This window comes from Mytilus trossulus, chromosome 11 (genome assembly GCF_036588685.1).
Source record: "Mytilus trossulus isolate FHL-02 chromosome 11, PNRI_Mtr1.1.1.hap1, whole genome shotgun sequence".
NCBI lineage: Eukaryota > Metazoa > Mollusca > Bivalvia > Mytilida > Mytilidae > Mytilus > Mytilus trossulus.
In genome coordinates this window covers 43,942,583-43,958,690 of record NC_086383.1, presented here as the reverse complement: position 1 = coordinate 43,958,690, position 16,108 = coordinate 43,942,583, and the positions used below count along the sequence as shown (strand labels likewise).

The following is a 16,108-nucleotide window of genomic DNA, read 5'->3' as shown; positions in this document are numbered from 1 at the left end:
TTGTTGATAGATACATCTCAAGGCTGATATAACTTGACCGAATGAACATTTTACCTTGCGTAAGATTTAATCTAAACGTTTTATTTTTTTAAGATGTCCGCACTTTACCCCTATGGTCTATTTTTAGCCATGGCGTACATTTTATTTTTACGAAACTGAAAATTAAGTAAAAACTTTATTCAAGATACCCTAAGGTTTATCCAACTGAAGTTTTGTTTAATTTGGTTCAGTAATTCCGGAAAAGGAGATGTTTGAAACCGTTAACACTCGACGGAAGACGAAGACGACGAACGACAACTAACGCCATATGAGTAAGCTGATTGTTTCTTTTGAAAGGCGAGATAAAAAAGTATTCTGTCAACAGTATAAAAATTAAACGCTATCAACAAACAGAACAAGTAAAAAACCCACTGCTATATTCCTGAATTGATACAGATTGAGCCTGGCTTTATAGCTTGCGAAACCTTTCCTATTTATGAAAATTGTTTAAAGTTCTGCAAATTATTTTTCAGCATTACATGGATAAAACTAGAGGATTACACATATCGTGAAATAAGTTAAAACAAAATTGCAAACATCCTTAACCTGACCATAGCTGACAAAACGGTTACATTTACATTATACTTAAAATACAACTTTATTACATCATAATTGACATTCATTGATTTGAAAATAGATCGTGGTCCATCGTTAAATTCGATTTTTCTTGTTTCAAATCTAGTATTTAGACTCTTGTTAAAATTGTAACATTCATTTTTGAATATTAAACTATGTACTTAAATTTCGATTGCCTCATTTTTCGTTTGGCATGTTCCTTTTGAAGATGTTTATTGGGAATTTTCAATATAGTTCAAATAAAATTGAAGCTGTAGTTTGATAGTCATCATCGGTGATTTAGTTTTTTTACAGGAAAATGGCAGATCTGAGGAAATACAAAAAATAAAAATGATAAACTTAAATTTCACAAGTGAATTAAATATACGCTTACATGTATATACAAGGAAGAAAACAAAACAACATAAGTGGTTACATTATATTATCAGAAATTATTTCGATGGACGAACAATTGCGGAATGTGAAAGTATGATTAGAAAATATTTCAAAAATAGAAAGACAATGAAAAAAGTTTTTCGTAGAAAAGGATATATCATATGATTGTATTAAAAACAGTTCCCACTCGAATTGTTATTGAAAAGGTTCAGAATACTTCACAGGATTATAAATCTATGTTTAAACATCATATGTAGAAATAGTTGCAAATTGATATCGTTATTCAAACACTATTATCTTGAATTCATATGTGTGTGTCTGCTAAAGCTGACAAAATATAATTGTTAAAAGGGAAGTATTAGTACATTTACGATGTGCTTAATTAGAAGTTGGATTTTTTTTGTGTTTTGTTTTGGACTTGTATCATATTCAGGTTTGTAGATGTGTATAAGTTATTTGTGATGCTATTGTTTCTAAATTATGGGGGTTGGGATGTTTTTGTAAATAATTCAAATTATGAAGAGTTATATATAATATAATTTAACTATGTTTCTGATGTTTTATTATGACGTAGTCAATTCTGTTAGTAAAAAAGGTTGTGTATGAACAGTTTTCTGTTGATTCATTTTTCTTATAAATTGTTTTGCGGGATCCTGCTGTAGCCTGTTTAAACGCCAAATATGTCATTATTTTGTTTATCCTTTTTTCAAAGGCAGTCGATATGTCCCATTGTCGTTACCTCGGACGGGCACTATAACATTATCTACACATTGCATTTTTAAAATAAAACCTTTATTTTACCCCAAGCATGCCAAGATACAAAATGAAATGACAATTATATGTCACTTGACCTTTGAAACAGGATCTACTATAAATAAATATCTTTAAACGAAACAGGATGAAATTGAGTTACTCGAATGAAGACAACACAAGTGTCATTTTGAAACAATATATGAAAAAATTCAGTAGCATAGGCAAATAAATTATCATCAAGTTCTTAGTAGCTGTAGCATTAGGAGTTATTTTTGAAAATATGTGTCAAATAAGGCATTGTGTGCATTGTGTCTATGTTTCACATTAGTTTAAAACAGTATTGATTAATGAAAAAATTCAAGAATGAAATATAACAATACATTTGTCACAATGTTACATAAAGTTCAAATATTGGATTTGGAAACAAGTTTTGAAAAACTTATATAAATCCGTCTCCCAAAATGTTTTACATTGTCATAACTTTTTTGAAATATATGTTTCGCAGTAAAAACGATAGTTTGAAATCTTTACAATGCATACTTTAAATACTGACACTGACACCTGTGAGCATCATAAAGCTATCATTTAATTGATGCGGTAAATTCTGTTTTTAAATGATCATAACTTCTCTTTAATTTATGCAAACTCTTCTTGTTTTGTGTTTTCTATTTAACCACGATACCGTATAGCGGGTTATTTTCGCGGGGTGTAAATTTTCGCTTTTTTTCGCGGACAGAACAAAATCGCCAAAATAAATTCCGCCAATTTAAAAGTGTACATGCAAAGTTAATGTTAAAAATGTTGAATCCGCCAAAATAATAACCGCCAAAATATTTCGTATACCTTAATCAATGAAAATCGCGAAAGTTTACACCCGCGAAAATAACCCGCTATACGGTATTATATTGTAATAAAATGTCGGTTGTTATCACTATTTGGTGTAATATTCTTGTAATCTTTTTCTCAGATAATGTTATTCATATAATGCTATTAGCTTGAGATTTATTGATTAACGATTTTGTATTTCGGCCTTCAATAATGAGAAAACTAAATAGCGTTTAATCGGCTTTAAAAGGCTTAAACATAAAAAATTTGACACCGTTCAAACAAAAAATAAAAAAAGCCTAGCTATAACACTACTAAGCTTAGTGTGCTGAATGTAAAAAAGTAAATTTTAAAACAATTTCCAGATGCATTATGGTGCTACCAATGCGGTGATAGTTCGGAATTAGGACCATGTCTAACAGACACAGCGGGAATGCAAGCGGAAAATAACAGAAGGTATGCTTCTCTAAAAAAGCCAGATCCAGATAAGGACAAAGAACCATCTAAATATCTAAAGGATTGTTTAAACACCAGTGGAATCTGTATTATAGAAAGAATTGAAGAACAGGGTGAGATATATCATGACAGACTGTCGAATAAAAAAGTATAACAAAAATACCGAACTCAAAGGGTAATTTGAAAGGGAATGCATAAACGTTGACAAAATATGACCAATAGAACGAATGGAAAACAATTGTCATATTCCTGATTTAGAACTAGCATTTTAACCTGGTTTTATAATTAGCTACACCTCCCACTTGTTTGACAGTTGTTTACTATTTCTGTTTATTTGATAACCTTGGAGGAGCAGCTTAGAGAGACAACAAAGGTTCGTGTGACAATAAGTGTGATACAGTGGACAACACTGTGTAACAATACATCAGAAATACAACACCACTGACACAAAAATCATTTTCTTTATTAAGGGACCAGCTGAGAACCACCTCCAGATTTCCAGCTAGTGGCCATCAGCTGTTGTCTGCTCTTTTGTCGGGTTGTTTTGTCTTTGACATATTCTCGATTTCCATTCCCAATTATTAACATACGTCCAAATAAATAGAACAAAACCACTAGAAACATAGGTCGAGTTTTCTTAACTTTATTTTTCCGAAATGGCAATGAACGATTAAACATTCAAAAGATCATAACAAAAATACAGTTCAGCTACCAACACGATAACCACTAAATTAATCAATAAAATAATAAACCTCAACTTTTTTGAAAAACATGGGTTCTACAGGAAATTGACTAGAGAAATTTGTTGCATATTGCCTGTCAAGAACAAAACTCTCTTAACATGTCAAGCATGTTTTTATAAAGTATCCTCATACAATATAATTGAATATGATAAAACTCGTTGAAGATCAGAAAGTATATAAATTCATAAAAAACTACACAATTATTAAAAATATGATGCCTGTATATGTTTCGAGTCACTGGACAGGTTTTAACATCTTACACAAATGCATGTCTTGTATGTTTAAATGATGCCCATCTTTCATATTTTACGGTATCAACTTTCTCCCATGTACAATAAATTGTTTCTTCATTTTCAACCAAATACTACGTTATATGTTTGTTTTATTTTACATTATCATTATATTTCAGGAAAAATGCTCGCATATCTACGAGACTGTCACTATACGGGACGGAGCTACTCGATTCAAGATCCGAGGTTAGATGACCTTGATCCTAGTCTCAATCACACCACGTGTATATATGAAAAGGGATCAAGCAAGAAATTAGCGTGCGTTACAATCTGCAATACAGACTTTTGTAATGGACCTCAGTTTTCTGGAGGATCAATATTACAGATACAAACATGGCTAAACGTGTTTTGTGCTGTTGTAGTGATTCTCAGACATCTCTCGTAACATTTGTTTTCTTTTAAAATTAAATCCCAATGTCTTAACCGCAAATAACGCCTTATTGTAGTTAGGCTAAATTGTAATGCATTGCTTCGTCTACCTATTATAATTTAACTTTCAAAGATATGTATACGCTCCCTTTTTTCCTCAAAGAGAATAAATATTTGTGGAAAATGAAAACATAAATATGAGTGCATTTTTATATAACAATATGCCTAACTTTGGTAGTTTCCCCTCCATAAGATTAGAAATAAAAACCTACATATCTTTCAAAGTAAAATACTATTTAATCTACTAGATGCAATGTGTTCTTCAAAAGTCAGTAGTATTTGAATCAGAATATTTTCTGGTCATGTTTACAAATATCTATCAACATTCATTGAAACATTGTATAGATTAGTTTCATTTGAACTTTTGAATAAAAATGGTTAACAGTTCATTATGTATTATTTAGTAGTTGCGTTTAAATAAATGTCACACATAATTTCATCCCTATTGAATATAGATCTTTTTTAAAACGCAAAGTGTGTCTACCCGTTATTATAATGCATTTGAAGCTGATGTTGATTATAGTGTGCTATTATTGTTAATAAAAGGTTGCAAAAAAAAAGTAAAATCACAAAAATACTGAACTCAGAGGAAAATCAATTTGGAAAGTCCATAATCACATGGCAAAATCAAAAAACAAAACGCATCAAAAACGAATGGACAAGAACTGTCATATTCCTGACTTGGAACAGGCATTTTCAAATGTAGAAAATGGTGGATTAAACCTGGTTCTATAGCGCTATAGTGCAACAGTCTGCATCAATGCAATATCGCCTGTTTTGTTGACATTTTGTTGTTCTATACTGACACATTTTCGTCAAGAACACGTGTAACCATTGCAAATGTTTAAATAAGTCTAGACTTGTAAGCTAGAAGACACTGTTAGTGAATCATCCTTATAATATACAATATAAGAAGGTGTGGGATGTTTGTAAATGAGAAAATGAAAGGGAAAGATTGAACAACACGAACTACTAACGAGTATTCCCTTTTCTTTCTGCGTTTAATTATGAATGTTGATAGTAGGGTGCGTGTTTGTGTTGGGATGGTGGTAACACAGAGTATGGAATATAGAAATAGCATGTGGTACAAAGGTATGATTCCCAATGAGATAACTCTTATCTCGAGGCCATATGACGTACAATGTTAGAGATTATAACAATAATCATACATGTAAACGTACCGCCTTGAACAATGAGCCACTCCCATACCGCATATCAGGCTTTAACTAGACTGTTATCATGTGCACAAAGTACCTACTTTTCATGAAAAAATGGGGGTATCTGTAATGAATTCCAAACAAACTATACATCTGAGTTCAAATAAAATGGTAGTTCAGCAATTATAGCACAAGTAGAAAAATGACATTGATTCATTGTCAATGGCCTTTTTGACTTCCTGCAGATTCATATCAGCAAGTACTAAACTATCATCATTTTGAAGATCTATACCATTGGATTTAGCCATGTTTTTATCTGTTTTTCAATAACAGCTGGTTTTGAACAAACACATTTTCCACCTTATCGCTCTTAGTCCGCCATGACTGCACATCACGAAAGTTCCCGTAAATTTGACGTCAAAAATATCTAACGCCACAATGGATTTATAACAAACGATATCTCATAACTTGCACGAGAAACACTGTAATGGGTTTTTAGAACGAGAGGACCAAGATATGTATTATCAGCCCGGGTGTAAAATTACGGCTTGTGCACTTCCGTTTATTTCACATTTGCTAAAGCTATGAGAAATATTATTATGAAACATCAAGACAAATGAATACAAAATTTAGGATTAAGTAATTTTGTAGGAACTCCTAAACCATTCATGCATTTCTTATGCAATAAAGTCTCAATTTCATTATCGTTTTAGTATTTAGTATGTCGTATGAGAAAATGTACATCATATGTTGTGACTAAAAATAAGAATATTTCAAATTCTTAGTGACAAGTGGTATTTTGTTTAGTACAAGAACATTATTTAAACTGTGTACAACAATGTGCTTTACCCAGCTAGAAAAAAAAAACATCTGCCATAATTTCAGATAATATGATCGAAGCAAATGTATATTTGCAGCATAATTCCGTTATGAAATTAAAAAGGGGTGACGTTTTGTCTTGGAATCATGATTTTTTGTATTTGTTATTGATTTGAACATAGAAAAGGAAACTATTCTCGTTTATCATGTACATCTTTTGTATAGTCATTTTATTAAATTTACTATTTGCAAAAGTATAAATTATTCTAAATAATATGGATGTTCTGGTAACTTACAGAAAAATCTTGCCGTTTTTGGCACAGCTTTTTTGATCATTTGGTCTTCGATGCTGTTCAACTTTGTACTTGATTCGGCTTTCAAATTTTGTATCTGGGCGTGACTAGTAGGTCTTGTGTGGACAAAATGCACTTCTAGCGTATTAAAAATTTTAACTTGTTGCCTTTTGTTGGCTGTTGTTTGTGTGATTCTTTGTCAATTGTGTTCTCCAATTTATTTAAATTTTAGTCCTGTGGTGTTGTGTTGTCATTTTGATGTTATATTTCACATGGCCATAAAAGTGCGAGATTTGGCATGCCACTAAACCACTAAAACTTTTCGTTTGGAATATTCAAAGATCAGAATGTTGAGTCTTGTATTTTGTGAAGCGAATGTTTATCAAGAAAGAAAAAAAGCTAACTGTTGCGACTGAGTAGGTTTCCTTCTTGGTACAGGTATTCATTAAAAGTGATTGTTAGTGAGATAAGTTGTGAATCAGATTTATTTTTGTGAAATTTACTGAATTTGAAAAAAAATAAACAAAATGATGAATCGTCAAATAATTTTTTAATAATTTACTCTGAATTTCCAACTAACAAAAAGTAAACAGTTCCTACCATTTGAACTAACTATGGTATGACATCTTCGAATTGTTTTCAAACTCCCAAATTATAAGGCAGTTCCTCATTAAAAACTATATTCGCCACTCTGTTTTGCGATAACAACCGTTTCCAAAACTGCTTTTAACATTGCAACCTTTTTTCCAGCCTTTTTAAAACTAACATTTATAGAATATTGTAAAGAAAAAAAGGTTAGCGGGTCAAATTTGTATTGTCACTACATCATGTACATGGATAAAACTAAATGGTTACGAATATTCGAACAAAAATCTGGAAATCTTAAACTAGAGAAGCGAACATCCTTAAGACTAATTTATAAACCAAAAGGAAGTCCTGTATTAACTATAAATCCAAAGCAAAATACAAATGTATTCTTAATGTTAATTAAACACCTATCATTAGATTATTTCAGCACTTAAATCGTTGGGCAACGAGGAACAGCTACGAAATTCAGTGCCCTGTGTAGATATAGGAAGATGTGGTGTGAGTGCCAACGACACAACTCTCTATCCAAATAACAATTGATAAAAGAAAAGCATTTGAGGTCAATGCACGGTTTTCAACACGGAGCTTTGACTCACACCGAACAACAAGTTATAAAGGGCCCCAACATTATTAGTATAAAACCATTCAAAAGTGAAAACCGACGATCTAATCTATATATAAAACGAGAAACGTGAAACACGTGTAAATTACATAAACAAACGACAAATGCCATGACAACTGTACATCAGATTTCTGACTTAGGACAGGTGCAAATATTTGCAGTGGGATTAAACGTTTTAACAGTAGCAAACCTTCTCCCTTTTCAGAAACAATAGCATAACATCACAACATAAAAAAACACACAATAAAATACCAATTGGAAAGCTCAATCAAAAAATATACCTATACCTATTTAATATATTTTGAAAAGCATTTAAACACACACTATCATATCTATTTTTTTTACCAAACATACACCGATAGATATCAAGACTACGTTATTTTAAATGGATAGAAAAAAAAATTAAGAGATAACTTATGTATTACCGACTGTGGATGTCTCAACATCTTATCAATCTGATTTGATTCAGAATGTTTGATTTCGTCAACAACACAATAAAACATTTTATCTATATTTCGCAACCTCATTACATGTTTTTGAGTTTGAAAAATTCTAATTTTCAGAGGCTTATCCCAACAATTCATTGCATAGTAAGACCCCTCCCTGCAAATACCTTATTAGCCGTATAATGATAACTTTATTTACGCATACTTGAGTCAATGTCAAATCAGTAACAAAACCCAATATGTTATTGGCTATTAAATTACTATTTTCTTTACGCACAATCAATTTAATGTAAAACAGTTTGAAAATATTATCTGATAATTAGCTATAAAATTACCATGATTATGTTTCTACCCGGTCAATCAAATGAACATAGCCTTTTTAACTTTCTTAATTTTAACGTCACTGATGAGTCTTAAGCAGACAAAATGATCATCTGGCATAGTCAATTTTTATGGTATCTTTGATAAGCTATTTGACAATTAGTTCGAGAATAGTTGTCGTCACAGCGTAAAATTCATTACGATAAGAAATACTGACCAATACATAAAAAATACCAGTGCAAAATTATCTCTCAGTTATTTCAATTAACTGTAGAATTCCTTACGCACAATCGATCCAATTTTAAACGATAAGACAAGTAAACTGCTGTTCATTAAAACGAGTTTGTGATCGACATATCAATATGGTATAATTGGCTGAGAACAAAAATCATAAAGTAAGTAAATAAATAATCACGGAATTATTCAGGGGTGGTATAAATAAACTGTTTTTACAAGTGACAAATACAGTTTTTGCAATGAGTTTGCAAGAACTTAGAACGTTTTTGATGCCACTGCCAACAAAGCTTAGTTTACTATTTTTAATGGTGGTCTTTACTAGTTATTATGTTGCTATTGATGGGATTTCTACATCAATGGCACCAACCACCTCAACTGTATACACAACAGGTATTTTCCAAAGTACCAAGGAGTACCAAACAGAAATATCTATTGGTGACAGATCGCCGAAACAAGACGCGGCATTACAGAATACCTCTTACATGTCGCCAGACAATGTTTTTAAATTACGTGATAGTCCAGAAACAAACCGTGTTTTAAATACCGGAAATCAATCTGAAATAAACCAACTGTTCCCGACCGCTACTTTTGATGTACAGAAACGGGATATTTCTTTCAATAGATTTGAACAGAGTATAGATACGACACCAAGTGACATATTTAAACAATATACATCATCGAAACCAAAAACTGATATCAAAGATCTCGTCCCGTTAGATTTGTGTCAACAATATAGTTCATGTGAACGTGTATCAAATTTGACTTTCAAGTTCTGCAGGTGCGATGCCTTATGTTCACTTTACAATGATTGTTGCTTTAACGCTGATATAACCGACAATTCTACCGTTTCAAGTGACCTTCAGTTTGATTGTCTACCAAATCCAATGTTCAGTTTTGAAACTACTTACAGCGGTAATCAAGTTGTGACATCATGTCCTAAACATTTGAAAAATACTGAAATTGACATGAAATGTCAATCGGACGATATTTTCTCAGTTGGTCCATGGGTTATTACTGATTCGAATATAACGTTTAAAAATCGTTTCTGTGCCGAATGTAATAACGCAAAAGTCTTCAAAGCTTTTGAGGTCAAATTTTCAAATGAGAATGTGACAATTAGTAAAAACACCATTCCAAAAAAAGCAGTTGCTGTTTTGCAGGATTTATATGAAAATAGAGCCAAGAACACGTTAATAGTAGAGTTTCTTCCCCCAGTGTCTACAACACTACGAGAATGTATAATATACAGTGATCAGAAAAATGTAAGCAAAAATTGTTTGAACTATTACAACAGCCCAGCAGTAGTAGTACTCAAAACTGGAATAAAAGTATTTGTCAGAAATACATTTTGCACCGGTCCAAGGACGTTTGTGGCGTGTATTGGTATGTTTGATGAATTTGAAATTTGGGCCAATAAAAACTATGACACGTTTCCAATGACTGTATTATTCCAATTTCAGCAAGGCTGTAAAAGCGAGGTAGGTAAAACATACTGCTATATTCATATACATATGCACATTTACAGTCCGTCAATCAGTTAATATGTCTTTTATGGCATTGCACTAGGTCATGTTTTTCTAGTATCAGCTCACGAGTTTCCCTGTTTTGTTACTTATTCATGTGTTTATTCAGCTTTCCATCAACCTTAACCTTATAAGTTAAGCACATTCCAATTGATTTGAATAGTGTGTTCATATGTTGTACGGTCACACCACTGTTCTGTAGTAGATGCTGAATATTATATTTGTCTTGTTTATAAAGTTTCAACATACATCAGGTCGGAAGATTTTCGTTTCAATTGTTTAATACTTTGCATTTTAGAGCCTTACAAAGTTTGTTTTCATTGCTCAAGGCTAAACGTTGGCATATAGCTGTTAAATGCTATGTCATTTGGGTATGTGGTCGACTTGATATATTATTTAGAACAAAGTAGATATAGGAAGATGTGTTATGAGTGTCAATGAGACAACTCTTCATCCAAGTCACAATTTATAAAATAAAGTAAACCATCATCGGTCAAGGTTCGGTCTTCAGCACGTAATTGATTATAGGGGTAGGATGGATGTGTTCTATATAAATATATATATTGGCTATACTAAAAGTAAATAATTATCACCTCCTATACCATCCGTTTCAACGTCGACGATTGAACGATTACTAATAAGTTTTTTCCTAGGATTTTTACAATTGCCATGGTCATAAAGAAAACATATAGAAATAATGCCCCATTTGTAGTCAAAGCTGATTTTTGCAAGATTTTACACGTCCTTTATTAATCAGAGTGTTATGATAATTTATTTTAAGTATATCCCATATAGATATTTAAACGTATAGAACACATCAAGCATTTCCCCTATTTATGTTGTGTTCTTGAAGAAATCACTCATCACTGAATTTCGATATCATTAAATCTGATTCCAAAATAAAATATTCATACTTCAACTAAATATTGTGATGGTAAAATATGCTTCATGAGTTCCAGAATTATTTAAACCCTTTCACTTATTGTGTCTAGATTTTTAAAATTCAGCATGGTCATAAAAAGAAAAGATGAATAACCTAAAAAAAATGAATTCGAAGGGAAATTCCTTTATAAATTACCAAAATACCAAAAAAACTCCAACTCATCAAACGAATAGAAACAACTGTCATCTTCCTGACTGGTACAGGCTAGTTGCCTAATGTTTTAATTTTAAACGCACACACATTCATTTGAAAAAATAGAATACAACGGTATACGCGTGCAAATAAAGGAAAGACTCGTTATAAAAGTATGAAAGTATTTCAGTATAAAAGATAAAATCTTAAACAATTTTCAAACTAGTAAGCAGTTTTAGCTGTTTAACATTTGTCATTTCTGTGTCTTTTAAAGCTGTCTTTGCGGTATGGTCTTTTGAAAATTGTCAAAGGCCGTATGGTGACCTGCAGTTGTTAATTTCTTTGTAATTTGGCCTAATTGGCCAACACACCATATCTTCTTTTTTTTTATTTATGAAAGATTATCTTGACAACCTTTCTTCTAAACTTACTAATCAACACATTGTGTTTTAAAAAAGACTCTATTACACACACTCCTAAAAATTCCATATAAGTGAAAATATAACGTAAGGTATATGATTTAAATTAGCTTTGATATGTCTTTCGACTTAGTATTTCCAAAGAAACCAGATACATGTACATGATGTAGGACAATGCCATTGTTTACATTCAGTTCATTACGAATGCTAAACTTTTACGAATAAATATTTTTACGTATTGTATATTGTAATGAAAAACTTAGATTTTATAACATATTCTACATAAAAGAGGGGCGGAAGATACCAGAATGTCATTCAAACTCAATTTGCTCATAGATCAAAAATAAACTGACAACGCCATGGCTAAAAATGAAAGAAGACAACTACTAGTACAAAATGTACTATAGAAAATAAAGACTCATCAACATGAATCCCATCAAACACTGGATGGATCTCAAGTGCTACGGAAGTGTAGAACAAATCCTGCTCCACATGAGAAACCGTTTAAAAGCCTACAATGGAAGGTCACAATCGTAAAAACAATTTGTAGAAAAAAAAACAGTATAGGTCAATGTACGTTCTTTAACATGGATCCTTGGCTCACACCGAACAGTAAGCAACAAATGGCCCGAAAATCATGAAAATTACTTGTGTATTTTTTTGATAAATTAAGATATAAGAAAACTATACATGATAAAGGAGGGGCGAAAGATATTAAAGGGACATTCCAGCGCATAGATCGAAAAGTACAACCCTATGGATTAAAAAATTAAAAAAAATAAATACACAAATAATAGAACACAAGAACCAACATAGAAAACTAAAGTCTAAACAATTCGAACCTCAGCAAGGGGTGATTTCAGTTGCTCCGGACAGGTAAACAGATCCTTTTCCGCATTTGTAAACTACATGTAAACAGATAGCCTACTTAAATCGACGGCATTTTTCTTTTATGTGACTATAGAAACTGATAAACCTAATTACACAATTAATTAATACTTTTTTTTTGTAAATAGTTTAGTGTAGACGGCATATGTCTTGGACGACTGTTTGAAAGAAAGATACGATTAATGGCATCAATAATGTCACCTACTAAGTTGTCAAGTAGCATGATAGAAGAAATTCTTACCATTATAGCATGGTCGTTCAGTGATGACATTTTTGCGACTTCCTTCAACTACAGGTATCAATACAATGAAGAAAAGAAGGATTATGTGTTACATATAAAAATTCTGGGTGACTTGATAAATAAGCAATCATATGAGGAGGGGTTAAACATCGAAAAACAACTTCGTAAAGCACAGTGGCTGATACGATTTTCTCCTCGCAATGGAATTGACTTTCAAGTAAAGGTATTGGGTGTAACATTAGAACAAAGTGTTGACACATATATTTCGGGAGCTACCGTCCAGAATAAATTGAACCAATTTAAAGTTAACTTTAATGACAGCTTCGGAAAGAAATTATGTGCCAATAGTAAAATTGAATGTGAGATATCGAGTGACGTTGAAAATCCAAGAACAGTCATCACCGAATTTTCTTGTGTTGATTTCATCGAACAACAACCAATTGTTGCAAATACGAATATAGAAATGAATGTCATTACATATACAGGTATGGGAATTTCTATAATTGCATTGACAGCATCTATACTTGTTTATAGAAGGTTGGGTATGCACAGAAGTATCCCCGGTTCAAATGTAGAAAACCTAACAATTGCTTTGATAATTTCAGATTTAATATTTATGTTAGGAATAGGTGCTAATGATCTCAAATTGGTTTGCTATTGTATTGGAGCTGCACTCCATTATCTTTGGCTGGTAGTGTTTTCATTTAAATGTATTGCTTTGATTCACATGTGTCACTCCCTTACAAAATTGTCACTTATTTCTGGAGATATTGAGGTCGGCATGTTTTCTAAAAGACCATTTTTCACATTACTCGGTTTCCTTCTCCCATGTTTGTTTGTTGTACCAGCAGTCTTGATTGACTTTTTGGAGGTTGATGGTGTGAGTATTAATTACAGTGGGTCTATTTGTTTTCCAACGGGCTATCCGGGTAATTTGATATTTGTTTCTGCTCCCATAGGTCTGGCTGTCGTGATCAATATTACATGTCTGGTGAGTATTGCAGTTGTGATAACAAAACAGTCATTGGGCATACGCCACATTCGAAGATCAAATTCGTTCCAGTACTTCCCAGTGTTTGTGCGCGTTAGTCTTGTGACAGGTATGCTATGGATTTCAGGACTGCTCGGAGCCATTTTCCAAAATGAAGCAATTGAATACTTATTTGTTATATTTTGTAGTTTCCAGGGACTGTTAATTGCTTTTGGAAACTTGACTACAAAACGTATTTACCGTGAACTACGGAAACGTAAGCAATCATCCAGCAAGTAAAGGGTATGATAAACAAGGGAAGATAATTTTGTCTTTTATTTACTATTTTATTTTAGTCCTTTATTCCTATGTTTCTATCCTGTATTTTTACCTCTTTTTATTATTCGTTAATTGTTAACTGTTGTTCTTGTCGCTAAACTAGTCTTTATGTTGCAAAATAGATCTTCTTGTTCCTTCTATTCACCAATCTATAATATATTTAAGGGGGATCGCGGGTCTAAATCATTTTTTTATTCAATATAAGATTTCGCTATATTTTTCTAGTAATGAACATAATCTTATACTTAATACAAAAATGATATAAAAGTATGGGGTCACCGTTCATTTAGACATATTCGACAACAACACAAGGGTGAACACAAATTCATTTTTTTTTTGGAATGATTTGTGTACCATATGATAAAGTAACAACTGTCTAAGGTAATAAGTAAAATTTGTAAAGGAAAATAAATGTTTATTATTTTTCTGAAAATTTTATACCCGCGAGCTTCCTTAAAACAGGATATTAACCTGAAGGAAAGCCATATCCACCGCTTTATGTGCCGTGTGTTTAACATGTCAAATTGTAATAAAATATTTTATATACAATTGGTTTTGGTAACTCATTAAAATTAACCACATTGTTGGTTTTAATTTCGAAATATGGTACATTTGTGTATTAAAAGTAACGAATTATTAAAAATAAATCGAAAAAGGGACCTTTTCCAACATTTAATAAATTTAACAATGAACTTCTATTATGTGTTTCTATGCTGGCTGACATCACACAAGACAAGGCTTAGTAAATAGTTTTCTTTTGAAATAATTATAACGTCTGTGATGTACAGTATTTCACTGGTTTTGGGTATAACATTAGATGAACTGTAATGATAATTTGAGTAGCCATAGTTTGTAAAGCAGTAACATTACATGTGTTACCATGCATAGTAATGTATATTTTGTAGTGTTAGGGTTAAAGAACGTTGAGAAAAAATACAGTTGTGTTGTTATATAAAAAAGAAGATTTGGTATGATTGCCAATGAGACAACAATCCACAAAAGACCAAAATGACACAAACATTACCAATTATAGGTCACCGTACGGCCTTCATCATTAATCAAAGCTCATACCGCATATAGTCAGCTATAAAAGGCCCCGATAAGACAATGTAAAACAATTCAAACGAGAAAACTAACGGCCTTATTTATGTAAAAAAGTCATTTCATAAAATATATCAGTTTTTTGTTTTTTTGTCTAACTTTTAGGTTCCCCTGCGACATTTCCTTATAATCTATACCATTCAATCTATTCTTATTTTTCGAAATTTAATAGGTAAAGATGTTTCAAGAACTTCATTTGTATATTCAAATATTGGTCCTACAACATAAACCTATAGTTTTTGTATTTTTAACCTTTATTGGTTTAAAATAAACATAAAATATATCTAACTACGCCACTTGAGGATAAGCTTTTTTTCGGATGTTCGGTTCTCTGTTTCAAAATAACAAGCTTGGTATAAAACTCCTGCTCTGTATCCAATAAAAATTATCTTTCAAATTGTGAGGTTCAATAGTTTTCAAAGGTACCAGGATTATAATTTAGTACGCCAGACGCGCGTTCGTCTACACAAGACTCATCAGTGACGATCATATCAAAATATTTATAATGCCAAACAAATACAAAGTTGAAGAGCATTGAGGATCCAAAATTTCAAAAATTTGTGCAATGTCTTGAAATATGAAT

The 16,108-nt window shown here is 31.8% G+C and overlaps 1 protein-coding gene across 1 annotated transcript; it reads left to right on the top strand.

Annotated features, from left to right (window-relative positions):
* Nucleotides 1-1,048: 1,048 nt before the first annotated feature.
* On the top strand, nt 1,049-4,875 carry LOC134691155 (uncharacterized). Its single transcript, XM_063551444.1, has 3 exons — nt 1,049-1,081; nt 2,934-3,137; nt 4,177-4,875. The coding sequence occupies exons 2-3, from the start codon at nt 3,002-3,004 to the stop codon at nt 4,440-4,442; spliced, it is 402 nt and encodes a 133-aa protein (XP_063407514.1). The 5' UTR covers nt 1,049-1,081; nt 2,934-3,001; the 3' UTR covers nt 4,443-4,875.
* The last annotated feature ends 11,233 nt before the right edge of the window (nt 4,876-16,108 follow it).